Source organism: Fistularia commersonii, chromosome 11 (genome assembly GCF_037954325.1).
Source record: "Fistularia commersonii isolate RoL2024-O1a breed Wild chromosome 11, RoL_Fcom_v1.0, whole genome shotgun sequence".
In the NCBI taxonomy this organism is placed as follows: Eukaryota; Metazoa; Chordata; class Actinopteri; order Syngnathiformes; family Fistulariidae; genus Fistularia; species Fistularia commersonii.
Genome location: NC_141294.1, coordinates 12,297,908 through 12,310,894, shown reverse-complemented (window position 1 = coordinate 12,310,894; position 12,987 = coordinate 12,297,908). Strand labels below are relative to the sequence as shown.

At 41.1% G+C, this 12,987-nt stretch overlaps 1 protein-coding gene across 1 annotated transcript in view; it reads left to right on the top strand.

Moving 5' to 3' along the window:
- The first annotated feature begins 10,139 nt into the window (after positions 1-10,139).
- Positions 10,140-12,987, top strand: part of LOC147229504 (syntaxin-1B) — a 55,968-nt gene continuing 53,120 nt past the window's right edge. Inside the window, exon 1 of the mRNA XM_086154979.1 lies at positions 10,140-10,636. Coding sequence (XP_086011105.1) covers positions 10,607-10,636 — 30 coding nt within the window. The 5' untranslated portion in view covers positions 10,140-10,606. The remainder of the gene's footprint in view (positions 10,637-12,987) is intronic.

The window sequence follows — 12,987 nt, the reverse complement described above, 5'->3', positions numbered from 1 at the left end:
TCAAGTGTGATAATGAGAAGGAGAATAAGCTTTATGTACTGTGTTAAAACTCCATCTGTGAGCTAATGACTTAAGCTGCAGGCATTGGAGAAGCAGAAACTCCAGGAAAACAAACAAATAATACATTTTTAAAAAGGAATTTTCCCAATTTTTTAGCTGCTCAGCAATGCTTTTACACCTAAGGACAGGTACCATAATTATTTCTACAAATTTGGATTACAGTGTTATTATCATGTTATCTCAAGTCCATATATCAAGTTCAATACATAATTAAAGTCTTTGTTAAACCCAAACAACGTCATAGTAAACAATTTCATTCTGAAAAACTAATTAGCTCGAATACACAAGCTGTGTTCATTATAAATGAGTAACTTTGTCCTAAAAAACACCAACGGCAGTTGAAAAGAATAGTTCCATTATAAAAGTTAAGTCCTTCTACCTCATGAAATTATTGTCGCACATAATAACCAAATAAATAAAGTCCAGCATAAATAAAGTCATTCTGAAATTCAGCAAGATAAAACATTTACTCCATAATCCAAATAAAATAAAGTCCAGCATAAATAAAGTCATTCTGAAATTCAGCAAGATAAAACATTTACTCCATAATCCAAAGTTACACTGGTATGAGCAACTATTTGTTGTAAACATAAACCAAAAACTGTGAAACAGTGGAAAAGCTTATCAGTAGTTTAAAAAAAATACAAATAGCTAATCCCGAATAATGAATAAATTAATAAACACAGTGAAGAAAACAAACCAACACAAATGTGTGATGTCATTGTCAAAATATTACGTTTTGTATAAATATGCAGCTTTATTGTATGAACTAATGGCATAATAAAAAAGCCAATTCCATACTCAAAACATAGACACAAAAGGAAAGCGTGAAGTGTTCAACACAATACCAGGTAACATAATCTATCTCTTCATTGCCAGAGGGCTGCCACGCTAACCTTGTAATCAACATGACAAAATATTGAAAAACATATTTCTGGGAAGACACAGCATTTTTGGGAACACAGAGAGAGAAATGTCGGAGAACAAAACAAAAGAACTTTGTATTTTGACTCTGCCTCAGTTATTTCCTGTACAAACCATAGCACAATATATTCATTTGGCGGCAATGTGTGATCTTTGTAAAATGACATAACACAGTACAACATAAGTAAAATGTATACTGTTTATAGGCAACCAACATGGTGTATGTTTTATGACAAAAAGGCCTTGTTACTGTGAGGAGTCATTGAGGGTTATTGTACTTGACCAAGACTGAGCTGAGATTTTCACTTGTCCTGGTTGACTATAGCCACCACTCAGTTCCAGATGTTGCCAAGGAGAATTGCACTGTCCAATACGATTTCCTCTAATTAATTTATTAGTGTATTTCATCTTCATGGACAGTTTCTTGCATATCATTAACTCTACTACTTATTTTATTGGCAACAATAAATTCCTCGAATAATGATCATGAAAGTTTCCCTGGAGCCATAATTACTAAATTTAAAAGAATTTTCAGTACATGGGCATTCATTCAGTTTTCTTCTGTCTTCTCATTATTTTTTAATTTTTACTTTTGATAGCAGTGAATGGTTCTTGTTTACACAGTTAATGAATCGGCCACATTATAAGTGTGTTTCATGTGTCTCCATCTCTGAATCCCTAATTCTGGGGGCAATGTTTGGAAGTAGTGAATGTGCACCTTCCTGATAAAACTGAACCTCAATTGATGTACTTGGCCTTCTATTTCTGACTCTGTAAATATTTAAAGTTTCGTATTTATGTGATTATAAATTTGTGACTCTATGTCTTGGTTTCACTTTTGTTATCAGAATTCTGTTTTGAACATATGACTTCATCCGAAAGTGTATGTGTGTTAGCCATAGCCTACTTACATAAAGAGAAAAAATTACCCCAAAAGCATTATTTATTAAATTCAAAATAGATTCACAATGTGACATTTTAATAGCAGATATTTTTTCCAAAAGAAACACATCTTAAGGTTGTGAATGAAGTACTAGACAATGAAAGGTAATGGATTTTACAAGCCTTTGATAACTTTGCTGTGATTAGAATTCCTAGAAAAGATAAAGTGCAAATTGTTTATCACCAGGGCAATAGATGGTTTTACTCAAGTGTTATTTGAAAAACTTCACTGATGTTGGTGTGAACTCATCCCTCCAAACAATGAATACTCACAAACAACGAGCTGAAACAGAAAGAAGATTCAGTAGGGAATTCAGGTGGCTGCATTCACATCTGTCACAGCTCAATGTTTTCAGACAGGAAACGGTCCGATCATCCACAACAGGAACTCATGAATTATGAAGAAGATGTTGCAAGAAACAGACGGAGCTTACAACTACTGGAGCTCTTTGTCAACTAGAATTACTTTTTTTTTTTCTCCTTCAATTTCCTTTTTTATGTCAGGGCATTTGAAGAAGAGCCTGCAGTTAAACAGCTTTCAAAAGTTATCTCAGCCCCTGACCATCTGCTCAACTTCTGTTCCACTTTGTGGACATCTAGTCAATTTGTGTCTATTGATGTTCATGTATTTATTATCATGATTTATTGCTGCTTATTGTGTAATTGTTTGAGTTGATTTTCAGTTGTACTTTTGCCCTGCATTGTAACACCTGCATTGGATTATCAGGTAGTAAAATAGGCTACAAAAATAGAGTGGAATTTAAACTTGATTGAAAACAAGGTGTCTGAAAATTTGTGACAAGGAGATAAGTAAAATGAAATATTTCAGGGGGAAAAGATATTCAATTGGACAATGTTTCATTTTGTTTTCAATAAGGTACTTCCTGTGAGTAGACCCATGAGCAAGACAACAAACAAACCTAAGACTGAATAGTTCAAATAAACAAGATTGGTTGCAATACTAATTTTACAGAAAGCCATTGGAGAAATGAGGAGAGTAGCAATGGTCATTAAGAGGCAGGGATTAGTGAAATGAATCTGCCAGTGAATGACCAGAGAGTGAACTTGGAGCTGTAAAGGACTAAAAGGGGGCTGCTGTGACACAAAGCACAGAAGACATAAGTCAAGAAAACAACAAATCATTAAGTAAGATTCTATACCACTTTAAAATCTCAACCATCCTTCAGATAGAACTGTACTTTTTAGGCTACATAGAATAAAGTCTGCTAGACAAAGTCTGGTTTTGTCATAAGACAGCTTGAAAAGGTATGCTTATGGTTGTACAAGGGGGTGAAACAGTATTAGTAGAGATTTCAAAGCTGGTCGTGCCATTCCAAGCCTAGGTTGGTGTGGCGTCTAAGTAAAGTGAATGCATGTATGTATACTGAGCAGTTGTCGGTGTTCCAGCCATCATGTCCTATCAGTATGTGGGAAGACAATCATAGCAGAAAGAAGTCATCACTTGAGATCATTTTCATTACATCCAAAGCACCTGCAAAATTCTCTTTCCTCACATAATCTCCTACAAAAACGCAAAGTCAACCTTGAGCATACAAATCTGTGTACAATAGTGGACTTTTGTATTTTACATTAGTGGTGGCCATGCTCTTGTTCTCATTTTAGTTTGCCAAATAGCCATGAGAAGTTTTCATGTGAAACATGACTGCTGCTGGGAGAACACTTGACAAGTTTGCCTGAAAGTGACTATGTCCACCTGCTCAACAGATGGGGGAGACAAAACTCCAGAACATAGAGGTGAAGGACAGGAATGAGGATAACACTGGAGATCATATAGGATTTCATTTCAATTAGTCTTGTAGTTAGTTTTGTTTAAATTTGAGTGTCAATTGCCTGGATACACACAAATGCATTTTTTTCTTGTTTCTTTGGTTGTTATTAAGATTCTATGAAAATTTGTGATAGATTCGATTCATGTTAAGCATTTATTCCAAAGATTTTTATTGCTTTCTTTCATTCAATATTTAAACCTAAAACATTTCAAAGTAACAAAGTGTGCTTGTCTGCCAGTCTTTGCCCTTCAACCTCATGCTGAAGGTGAAACCCTCCAGCTGCTGCAGTATAACAGTCAACCTGAGGGAGGAGCTGGAGACAATGCTGAGGCAGCAGGAGATTAAGGGATGATTCCAGTCACATGAAACGGAAATGACACTGGTCAGACAGGAAACGTCTCACAGAGCCAATGATGTCTCATTTTTTCTTCATGTTCTAGACCCCTCTCATTTAGACATGGACCGCTATTTGAAATGACAGGGCCACACGTATTGTAGCGTTTTAGTCAGGGAAAAACCCGAGTGACGGTAAAATGTCTTTTTAATGAGAAATAGCTGTTGTTGGCCACAGCCACGCCATACCTGCATGCAATGCAATGAACTGTTCCTGCTCAATTCCAGATAAAAAAAAACAAAACAGACTTCATTGCAACCCCAAACCATACCCACAAAATCCCAGCAACCCCAAAATCACAGAAAACACAAACCCCAACATTTGTGACTCTCTACAATATTTTGGAAAGGAAAAATGATTATTTCAGATTATTTTTAAAAGATTGCAAAATATCATTAATAAATGGAGAAATAGCGAAACTGGGAAAAAAGGGCAAAATTAGAATCTGGACTTTTGGCCAAAAAATGCCAGAAATTCCACATTAATTTATTGAGACAATAACTGCAAATAAGTTATCAAAAAAAAACATGAATGTTTACTTAAAAAAGAAAAGACTTGTATATGAAACTTTCTTTAGTAAAGTAACCTTCAAAAGCATTTTTTTTCATTTTATTTTTTGTCATTTTCCAAAAAGTATTTTTCTGCATTTAACCCATCATGGGTGAACAAGAGGCAGTATGCAGCCACTCAGCAACGTAAGGAGAGAGGTTAGGGGTTGAGTGTCTTGCTCAACAACACTTTGAGAAGCTTGGAGGGGTGCAAGAATTGAATTAGGAATATTTGGTTCCAAAGGACAACCACTCTAACCCCCTGAGCCACGCTCAATACATTTTATTTTAATTTTATTGACAAAGTAAAAAAAAGAACTACTGTGAACTTCTTCTTCTTCTTCTTCTTCTTCTTCTTCTTCTTCTTCTTCTTCTTCTTCTTCTTCTTCTTCTTCTTCTTCTTTCGGCTTTTCCCTTCTGGGGTCGCCACAGCGAATCAACTTTCTCCATCTAACCCTATTCTCCGTATCCTCCTCTCTCACACCAACTACCTCATATCCTCCCTCACTACGTCCATAAATCTTGTCTTTGGTCTTCCTCGAGACCTCTTGCCTGGCAGCTCCAATACCAGCGTCCGTTTACCAATATATTCTCTATCCCTCCTCTGTACATGACCGAACCATCTCAGTCTGGCTTCTCTGACCTTCTCTCAAAAACATCTAACATGTGCTGTTCCTCTGATAGACTCATTCCTGATCCTATCCATCCAGGTCACTCCCAAAGAGAACCTCAACATCTTCATCTCTGCAACCTCTAGTTCTGCCTGCTGTCTTTTGGTTATTGTCACAGTTTCTAGGCCATACAGCATCGCTGGTCTCACCACTGTCTTGTACACCTGTCCTTTTATTCTGGCCGATAGTCTTCTATCACAGAGTACCCCTGACACTTTTCTCCACCCATTCCAACCTGCTTGGACCCGTCTCCTCACCTCTTTTCCACATACTCCATTGTTCTGGGCTGTTTACCCCAAGTACCTGAAATCCTCCAGCTTCTTGATCTCCACTCCCTGTAGCCTCAATGTTCCACCTGAGTTCCTTTCATTCACACACATATATTCTATCTTGCTGCGACTAACTTTCATTCCTCTCCTTTCCAGAGCATACCTCCACCTCTCTAGATTATCCTCTACCTGTTGTCTGCTCTCACTACAGATCACAATGTCATCTGCAAACATCATGGTCCATGGGGATTCCTGTCTAACCTCATCTGTCAGCCTGTCCATCACCATTGTGAACAAGAAGGAGCTCAGAGCTGATCCCTTATGGAGTCCCACCTCCACCTTGAATTTCTCTGTTACCCCTACAGCACACCGTACCAGTGTCTCACAGCTAGCATACATGTCCTGCACCAGTCTAACATACTTCTCTGCCACTCCAGACTTCCTCATACAATACCAGAGCTCCTCTCTTGGCACCCTGTCATATGCTTTTTCTAGGTCTACAAAAACACAATGCAGCTCCCTCTTGCCTTCTCTGTACTTCTCTTTTAGCATTCTCAAAGCAAATACACCATCTGTAGTACTCTTTCTAGGCATGAAGCCATACTGCTGTTCACAAATGCTGACTTCTGCTCTCAGTCTAGTTTTCACTACTCTTTCCCATAACTTCATTGTATGGCTCATCAACTTTATGCCTCTATAGTTGCCATAATTCTGCACATCCCCTTTATTCTTAAAAATAGGCACCATCACACTTTGTCTCCATTCTTCAGGTATCTTCTCACTCTCTAAGATCCTGTTGAATGATCTAGTTAGAAAATCTACCGCTGCCTCTCCTAGACACTTCAACACCTCCACAGGTATATCATCAGGACCAACTGCTTTTCCACTCTTCATCCTCTTCAATGCCTTCCTCACTTCACTTTTACTCATTTGTGCTTCTTTGTGGTCTACAATAGTCACCTCTTCTACCCTTGCCTGTCTTTCATTTTCCACATTCATCAGCTCTTCAAAGTACTCTTTCCATCTTCCCATCACTCTTCTAGCATCAGTCAATACATTTCCCTCTCTATCCTTAATCACCCGGACCTGTTGTATATCCTTTCCATCTTTATCTCTCTGTTTCGCCAGCCTGTATAGATCATTCTCACCCTCCTTACTATCCAACCAAGCATACAAGTCATCATGCGCCCTTTGTTTTGCCTTTACTACCTCTATCTTTACCTTTCGCTGCATCTCCCTGAACTCCTGTCCGTTCTCTTCAGTCCTCTCAGTGTCCCACTTCTTCATTGCTTACCGCTTTCTCTGTATATACTCCTGCACTTCCTCATTCCACCACCAAGTCTCCTTATCTACTTTCCTTCCAGATGACACACCAAGTACTCTTCTAGCTGATAACACTAGGTGTTGTTGTCCAATCATCTGGAAGCTCACCCTGACCACCCAGACCCTTTCTCAACTCCTCCCTGAAAACCATGCAACACTCCTCCCTTTTCAGCTTCCACCACTTTGTCCTCTGCTCTGCCTTTGTCCTCTTCATCTTCCTTGTCACCAGAGTCATCCTACAATCCACCATCCTATGCTGTCTGGCTACGCTCTCACCTACAACTACTTTGCAGTCACTGATCTCTTTCAGGTGACCTTGTCTGTACAAGATGTAGTCTACCTGCGTGCTCTTACCTCCGCTCTTATAAGTTACCCTATGTTCCTGTTTCTTTCTGGAAAAAGGTGTTCACTACAGCCATTTCCATCCTTTTTGCAAAGTCTACCACCGTCTGTCCCTCTGCATTCCTATCCTGGATACCAAATCTGCCCATCACTTCTTCATCCCCTCTATTGCCTTCACCAACATGTCCATTGAAGTCTGCACCAATTACCACTCTCTCATTTCTGGTAATATTCTGCATCACTTCATCTAACTTATTCCAGCACTTCTCTTTCTCTTCAGATTCACATCCCACCTGCGGGGCCATAGCCACAAACAACATTGAGCATCACACCTTCAATTTCCAGTTTCAGACTCATAAGTCTATCTGACATTCTTTTCACCTCTAGGACGGTCCTAACAAACTCCTCCTTCAAGATAACTCCTACTCCATTTCTCTTCTTGTCAGTACCATAATAGTACAACTTAAGCCTGCTCCTAAGCTTCTAGCCTTACTACCTTTCCACTTGGTCTCCTGGACACACAGTATATCCACCTTCCCTCTCTGCATCATGTCGACCAATTCTCTACCTTTTCCTGTCATAGTCCCGATATTCAAAGTCCCTACTCTCAGTCCCAGGCTCTTTCCTTTCCTCCTCTCTCTCTGCTTCCGAACACACACTCCTCCTCTTCTTCTTGTTCTTGTTCTTGTTCTTGTTCTTCGATCCACAGTAGCCCAATTTCCATTAGTACCCTGTCGGTCATCAGTACCAATGGCGGTCGTTGTTAACCCAGTCCACGACCGATCCGGTATGATATGGTTATGGTTGACTCGCATGTTTGGTTTTGGCAAGAGTTTTACGCCGGATGCCCATCCTGACGCAACCCTCTGCATTTATCCGGGCTTGGGACCAGCACAGGGAGACACTGCTACGTGCCCCCCCCCCCCCCCCCCCCCCCCCCCAGGCAGGCTTGGGGAGACACAGGCCAGTGCCGCCCTGAGGCTGCATTTGAGCAAAATCCCTTAAAAAGGATTTTAAAATGTTAAGTAAACAAAAACTTTCCAAAACATAAAAAATTGTAAATCAATATATTGTTTAGAAACCTTTGCCAAGCAGCCACAAAGTGAAAAGCAGGTTTTTTTTTTAAATTACATAGGCAAACTGAGGAGGCCACCTTAAATATTTCACCCCTCATCTGAGGGGTGAAATGTTTAAGGGAAGAATCCAAGTCAAATTGGCACAAAAAGATCTCGACCAGAAGGCAAGAATGTATAGGCCTATTCAAGAAATTACCTGAACCCCTGAAAAACTTCAAAAATTACCAATATATCAGCAAAATCCAGATATGATCGCCAAATAAATACCAGTTCACCTACAAGGAATTACAAAACTAAGAATAGCTTGTAAGAATTCAAAAAAATCATGCTTCAGTATCTCAAATCAGCAAAAGACAAACTACTTTAACATTTGAAAAAAATCTTCACCGAAGGAAATATTGTGAAAAAAAAAAAAAATTCTCATGATTGTAAGGATACATTCAGGTCAAACTGAAGATGCTGTGTCAGATTTCTTGTGTTTAAATATTCAGTAAGTAAATTCAAATTTAAACTCCTTTTGCTGATAATAATATCTAAATAATATTCAGTTCAATCCTGTTCAGGAACCCAGTCAGTGAAATTGTGTCAGTTAAATAAAACAGAAATTACAACATTATGTCACACTTGGAGGGGTGATGGAGGCCCAAGTGTTCAGTTTTCCTTTTATGATTACGTCCCAACTTGTTCTTGTTCTGGAGAGGAGAGACAGGAAGTGACAGCAGGGGTTTCCTCTGGGCATCCTGCCAGACTGTAGCTCCTGGACACCATTAAAACTCCATCCCAATCTCTCAAGACTCACACAGCCAATATACTGCAATATCACTGCAACAACTGACCTCATATTACAGTGTTTTGATGAGTTTCATTAAATTCTATATGGACACAAACACTGTGCGTATGTGTGTGTATATATATAATATAATATTTTATATATTATATTCTTTTTATAGATATGTATATATGTGTGTGTGTGTGTGTGTGTGTGTGTGTGCGCGCGCGTGTGTGTGTGTGTGTGTGTGTGTGTGTGTGTGTGTGTGTGTGTGTGTGTACATACATATGAATGTATTCCTATAAATAATTCATAATTCCATCTCCACCACAGTGGAGGTGGGGCCTTCCATTTCTCCAGGGCATGGGGTTGCCAGTCCTGTTGGGGGTCGGGTTCAGATTCAGTCTGAGCAGATTTCTGTTTCTGCAACTACACTTGTGACCTTACAGTTAATAGAGTCTAACCTCAATGATGTTTTCTTTTAGCTACTGAACTCACCAATAGATTGATTCTTCCTCTGCGGAAAGACCATGTGTTCATGGAAGATTGCAAACAATCACAAAGATTGTTATCAATCTTATTATTTCATCAAAAATGCAGGGTGAAAGATATGTTTATCCTAAATCAGGACAAAAAATATCAAGTAGAATTCCTGTAAACTAGAAAAATGTCTGACAATTGACACAGATACATGCACACACATACACATACAAGCAAACTCGATAAAAAACTTGAGGAAATTTTACACATAAGAGTTCGGAGGATTTATGAATACTCCCTGAAATGGTATTACAGTGACATGCTCTCCGACTCAGGATGAACAGATTGTCTGCCCTTCCACCTGAACCAAACACACCTCCCTGCTGCTGCGAACGGGATGGAGCGGATGGGGACAGCTGGGGGGGGGAGGGGGGGGCCTTCACAGCGCCTGCGCTCTGGTCCTTCATCCCCACCGCATCGCCCCCTCCTCTCTCTTTTTCTGCAGCTTCAGTACCAAAGCCAGCCCTCCCTCTCCCACTGGCGCTCTCGCTGGCTTTCTCTCACCCCTCTATCTCTCCCTCCCGCTCTCTTGGTCCTGTTCCTCCGGGCTGCTGCTGCGTCGCGCTGCGGGGGCCACACCGTGACCGCACCGAGAGGAACGATCCGGGGGGGGCAGCTGAGCACACCGGCGACCAGGAGAGGCATATTCTTCCGATAGAGCGACCGGTGGAGGCGGGTCCATCGCAGTCACCGCACGGACACTCACAGACCGCGAGGACGAGGCAGCAGCAGCAGCAGGCGGAGACGCGTCATACCGCGCTGTTCCGCCCTCCATCACCGCGCAGCTTGACGGGAAATTAAAGAGGAGGTTCAGCAGCCGTACGTGGAGGAGACGCGCTGGTTTGGGATTCTCGGTGCGCAAAACCACGAAGAACGCGACATTGGAAGACCGCCTCCCCTACCGGACCAGAGCCGATTCTCCGTCTTCTAGCAGCAGCCAGCTCGGCGCGGCGACACCATGAAAGACCGTACGGCGGAACTGCGAAGTGTAAGCTCTCGTTTCTGACCCTCTTTATTCCCATCCACACATCCATCCATCCATTATGTGTCCTTCTGCCTCCCCGCTTCAGCGGCCTCCTCTTCCTCTTGCCGCCGCTGCGGCGGGGCTCCGCTTGTCTTCATGCTGTGCATACTGAGTGATGCTGCAGTGGAGCAGCGTCTCTCCATCCTCCTCCTCCGGTAACGCTCGGCTCAACGCTCGACTCACGGAGCGGCTCAGGGTAACGGCTGTCGCCCGAGCATCTTTGATTTTCCCCTGTACGTACGTGATAGTTTTCTTTAGACGCAGAGGCCCCACTCGGCCGCGCTGCGCGCTAAAGAGGAAAACCGGGTGTAAAATTAGTCAGGATTAAATTTACCATCCGTGCTCGTGTGTTCGCCTGCGCGCATCTGGATGACTTGAGCGACAAGGGGGAGGAAGAGGAGGAGGAAGAGCTGATGAGACTAAGATGCAGTGGGTTTTTTTTTTTACGCCTCGGAGGCCGCATCCCGCAGCCGCTCGCCGCCTCCCTGTGAGAGTGGGAGCAGCTCTCAGTGCTTTTCGGGGAACGGGTGGGAGGTGGGGGGGGGGGGGGGGGTGAGGGGGTTGACGCGCCGATGATTCAGATGCAGCATTAATATCCGCTTCTTTTTCCGCGTCAATGGAGTCATTGGAGATGGTTGGGGAGGGGGGGGGGCATGGGGGGGTACCTTTCATTGTAGCCTCACCCATTTTGTGCCTGTGCACCGTTCAAGCCTGGAGGTTTATACAAAGCTCGTGGCATACCCACCTCCGGCATTTGCGATGCGGCGGTTCGGACAAATTCTTTTCTTTTTTATTGAGGGGTGGGGGTGGGGGGTGGGGGTAATTAGCTGCTCAAACTCTGCAGCAGCTCCATGCGCCTCCTCCACTGCCACCGCCCGGGTTCAACCGGGTTCATCTATCTATCTATCTATCTATCTATCTATCTATCTATCTATCTATCTATCTATCTATCCATCTATCCATCTATCCATCTATCTATCTATCTATCTATCTATCTATCTATCTATCTATCCATATCTACTTGCATGATATTTGGGGGTTGCTCACAAATCAATAACTGATCAATAGATGAGCAGCTAGTGTGTGTGGTCGTGTGTGTGTGTGTTGAAAGTGACAGGCTCAGCGACGGGATTTTGCCATCCTCCTTTTGTGACTTTCTTTTCATGATTCACCCTCCTTCAATCTCTCTTCGCAGCTGGACACCACATTGTGCAGCTGGCATGTGTAGGTTGTCATCATTGTTAACAATTTTTTAAGAATATTGAAAACATTTTAATTAATGTTGAATTTCATGTTCACTGAAATAAATTCAATCTTCCAAATATTCATGTTCACTCAATGTCTTTTGACATTTTGCTGATTGTTTGACCAATATCTGTTTGGGACTAAAATACTGAAAATTAAAACTATAAATGAATTATATATATATATATATATACATACATATAAATATACATATAATATACATATATTACATATAAATATAGGAGTCTGTGTGTATGTGTGTGTGTGTGTGGGTGTGGGTGTGGGTGTGAGTGTGTGTGTGTGTGTGTGTGTGTGTGTGTGTGTGTGTGTGTGTAGACTCCTTTATTGATTATATGAATATCTTACTTCACGGGGATTTAACTTAATGTATGTACAGCCACAGATGAACTTATCTCAAGGTAATACCCTGCTGAATGGTTTATTTTTCATTAGAAAGTCATCAATTTAATTGTTTTAAAGAAATTGATTCACATGCAGTTATAACTATCCAAATTTATAGTATTGGGCCATTTAAATGTTCTTTAAATAAAGATAAAACGAATGATCAAGCAATACCTAATTCGGTCTTTCAGTGGTTTTACCATTTGAATAATTCTGCAGCGTAGACAAAATAGCCAATGTAATGGATGTGTGATGTCAATTGCAAGCACTGTATTTCATTAGTGATATGCATATTTCTGCAAGAGAAATTTACTGAAATCATGGTTCATGAAATCAAAGTGACTTCTACATGAAAATTTCCCAAACCAAGTGTCTGTAGTCATTTGGCCTGAAGAAGACAATATTAACAAAAAAAAGATTTTCGTTTATGTGATTTATGTTTTGTCTGTTTTGTATCAAATGGTGTCTTCCATTCATGCATTATTAAAGTGGCTAATCCTGCAATATTGGCAAGATTAGCCATATAGGGTCAGGGTCAAGGAAAGCGTAACTTTACCCAGCTGTCATTGGGCAAGGGGCGTGGTTCACGCAGTATCAGTTGCCAGTCCATCACAGTGCCACAGATTGAGGCTTATGACTATTCACTCCCTCATTTACAAATCAGGGCA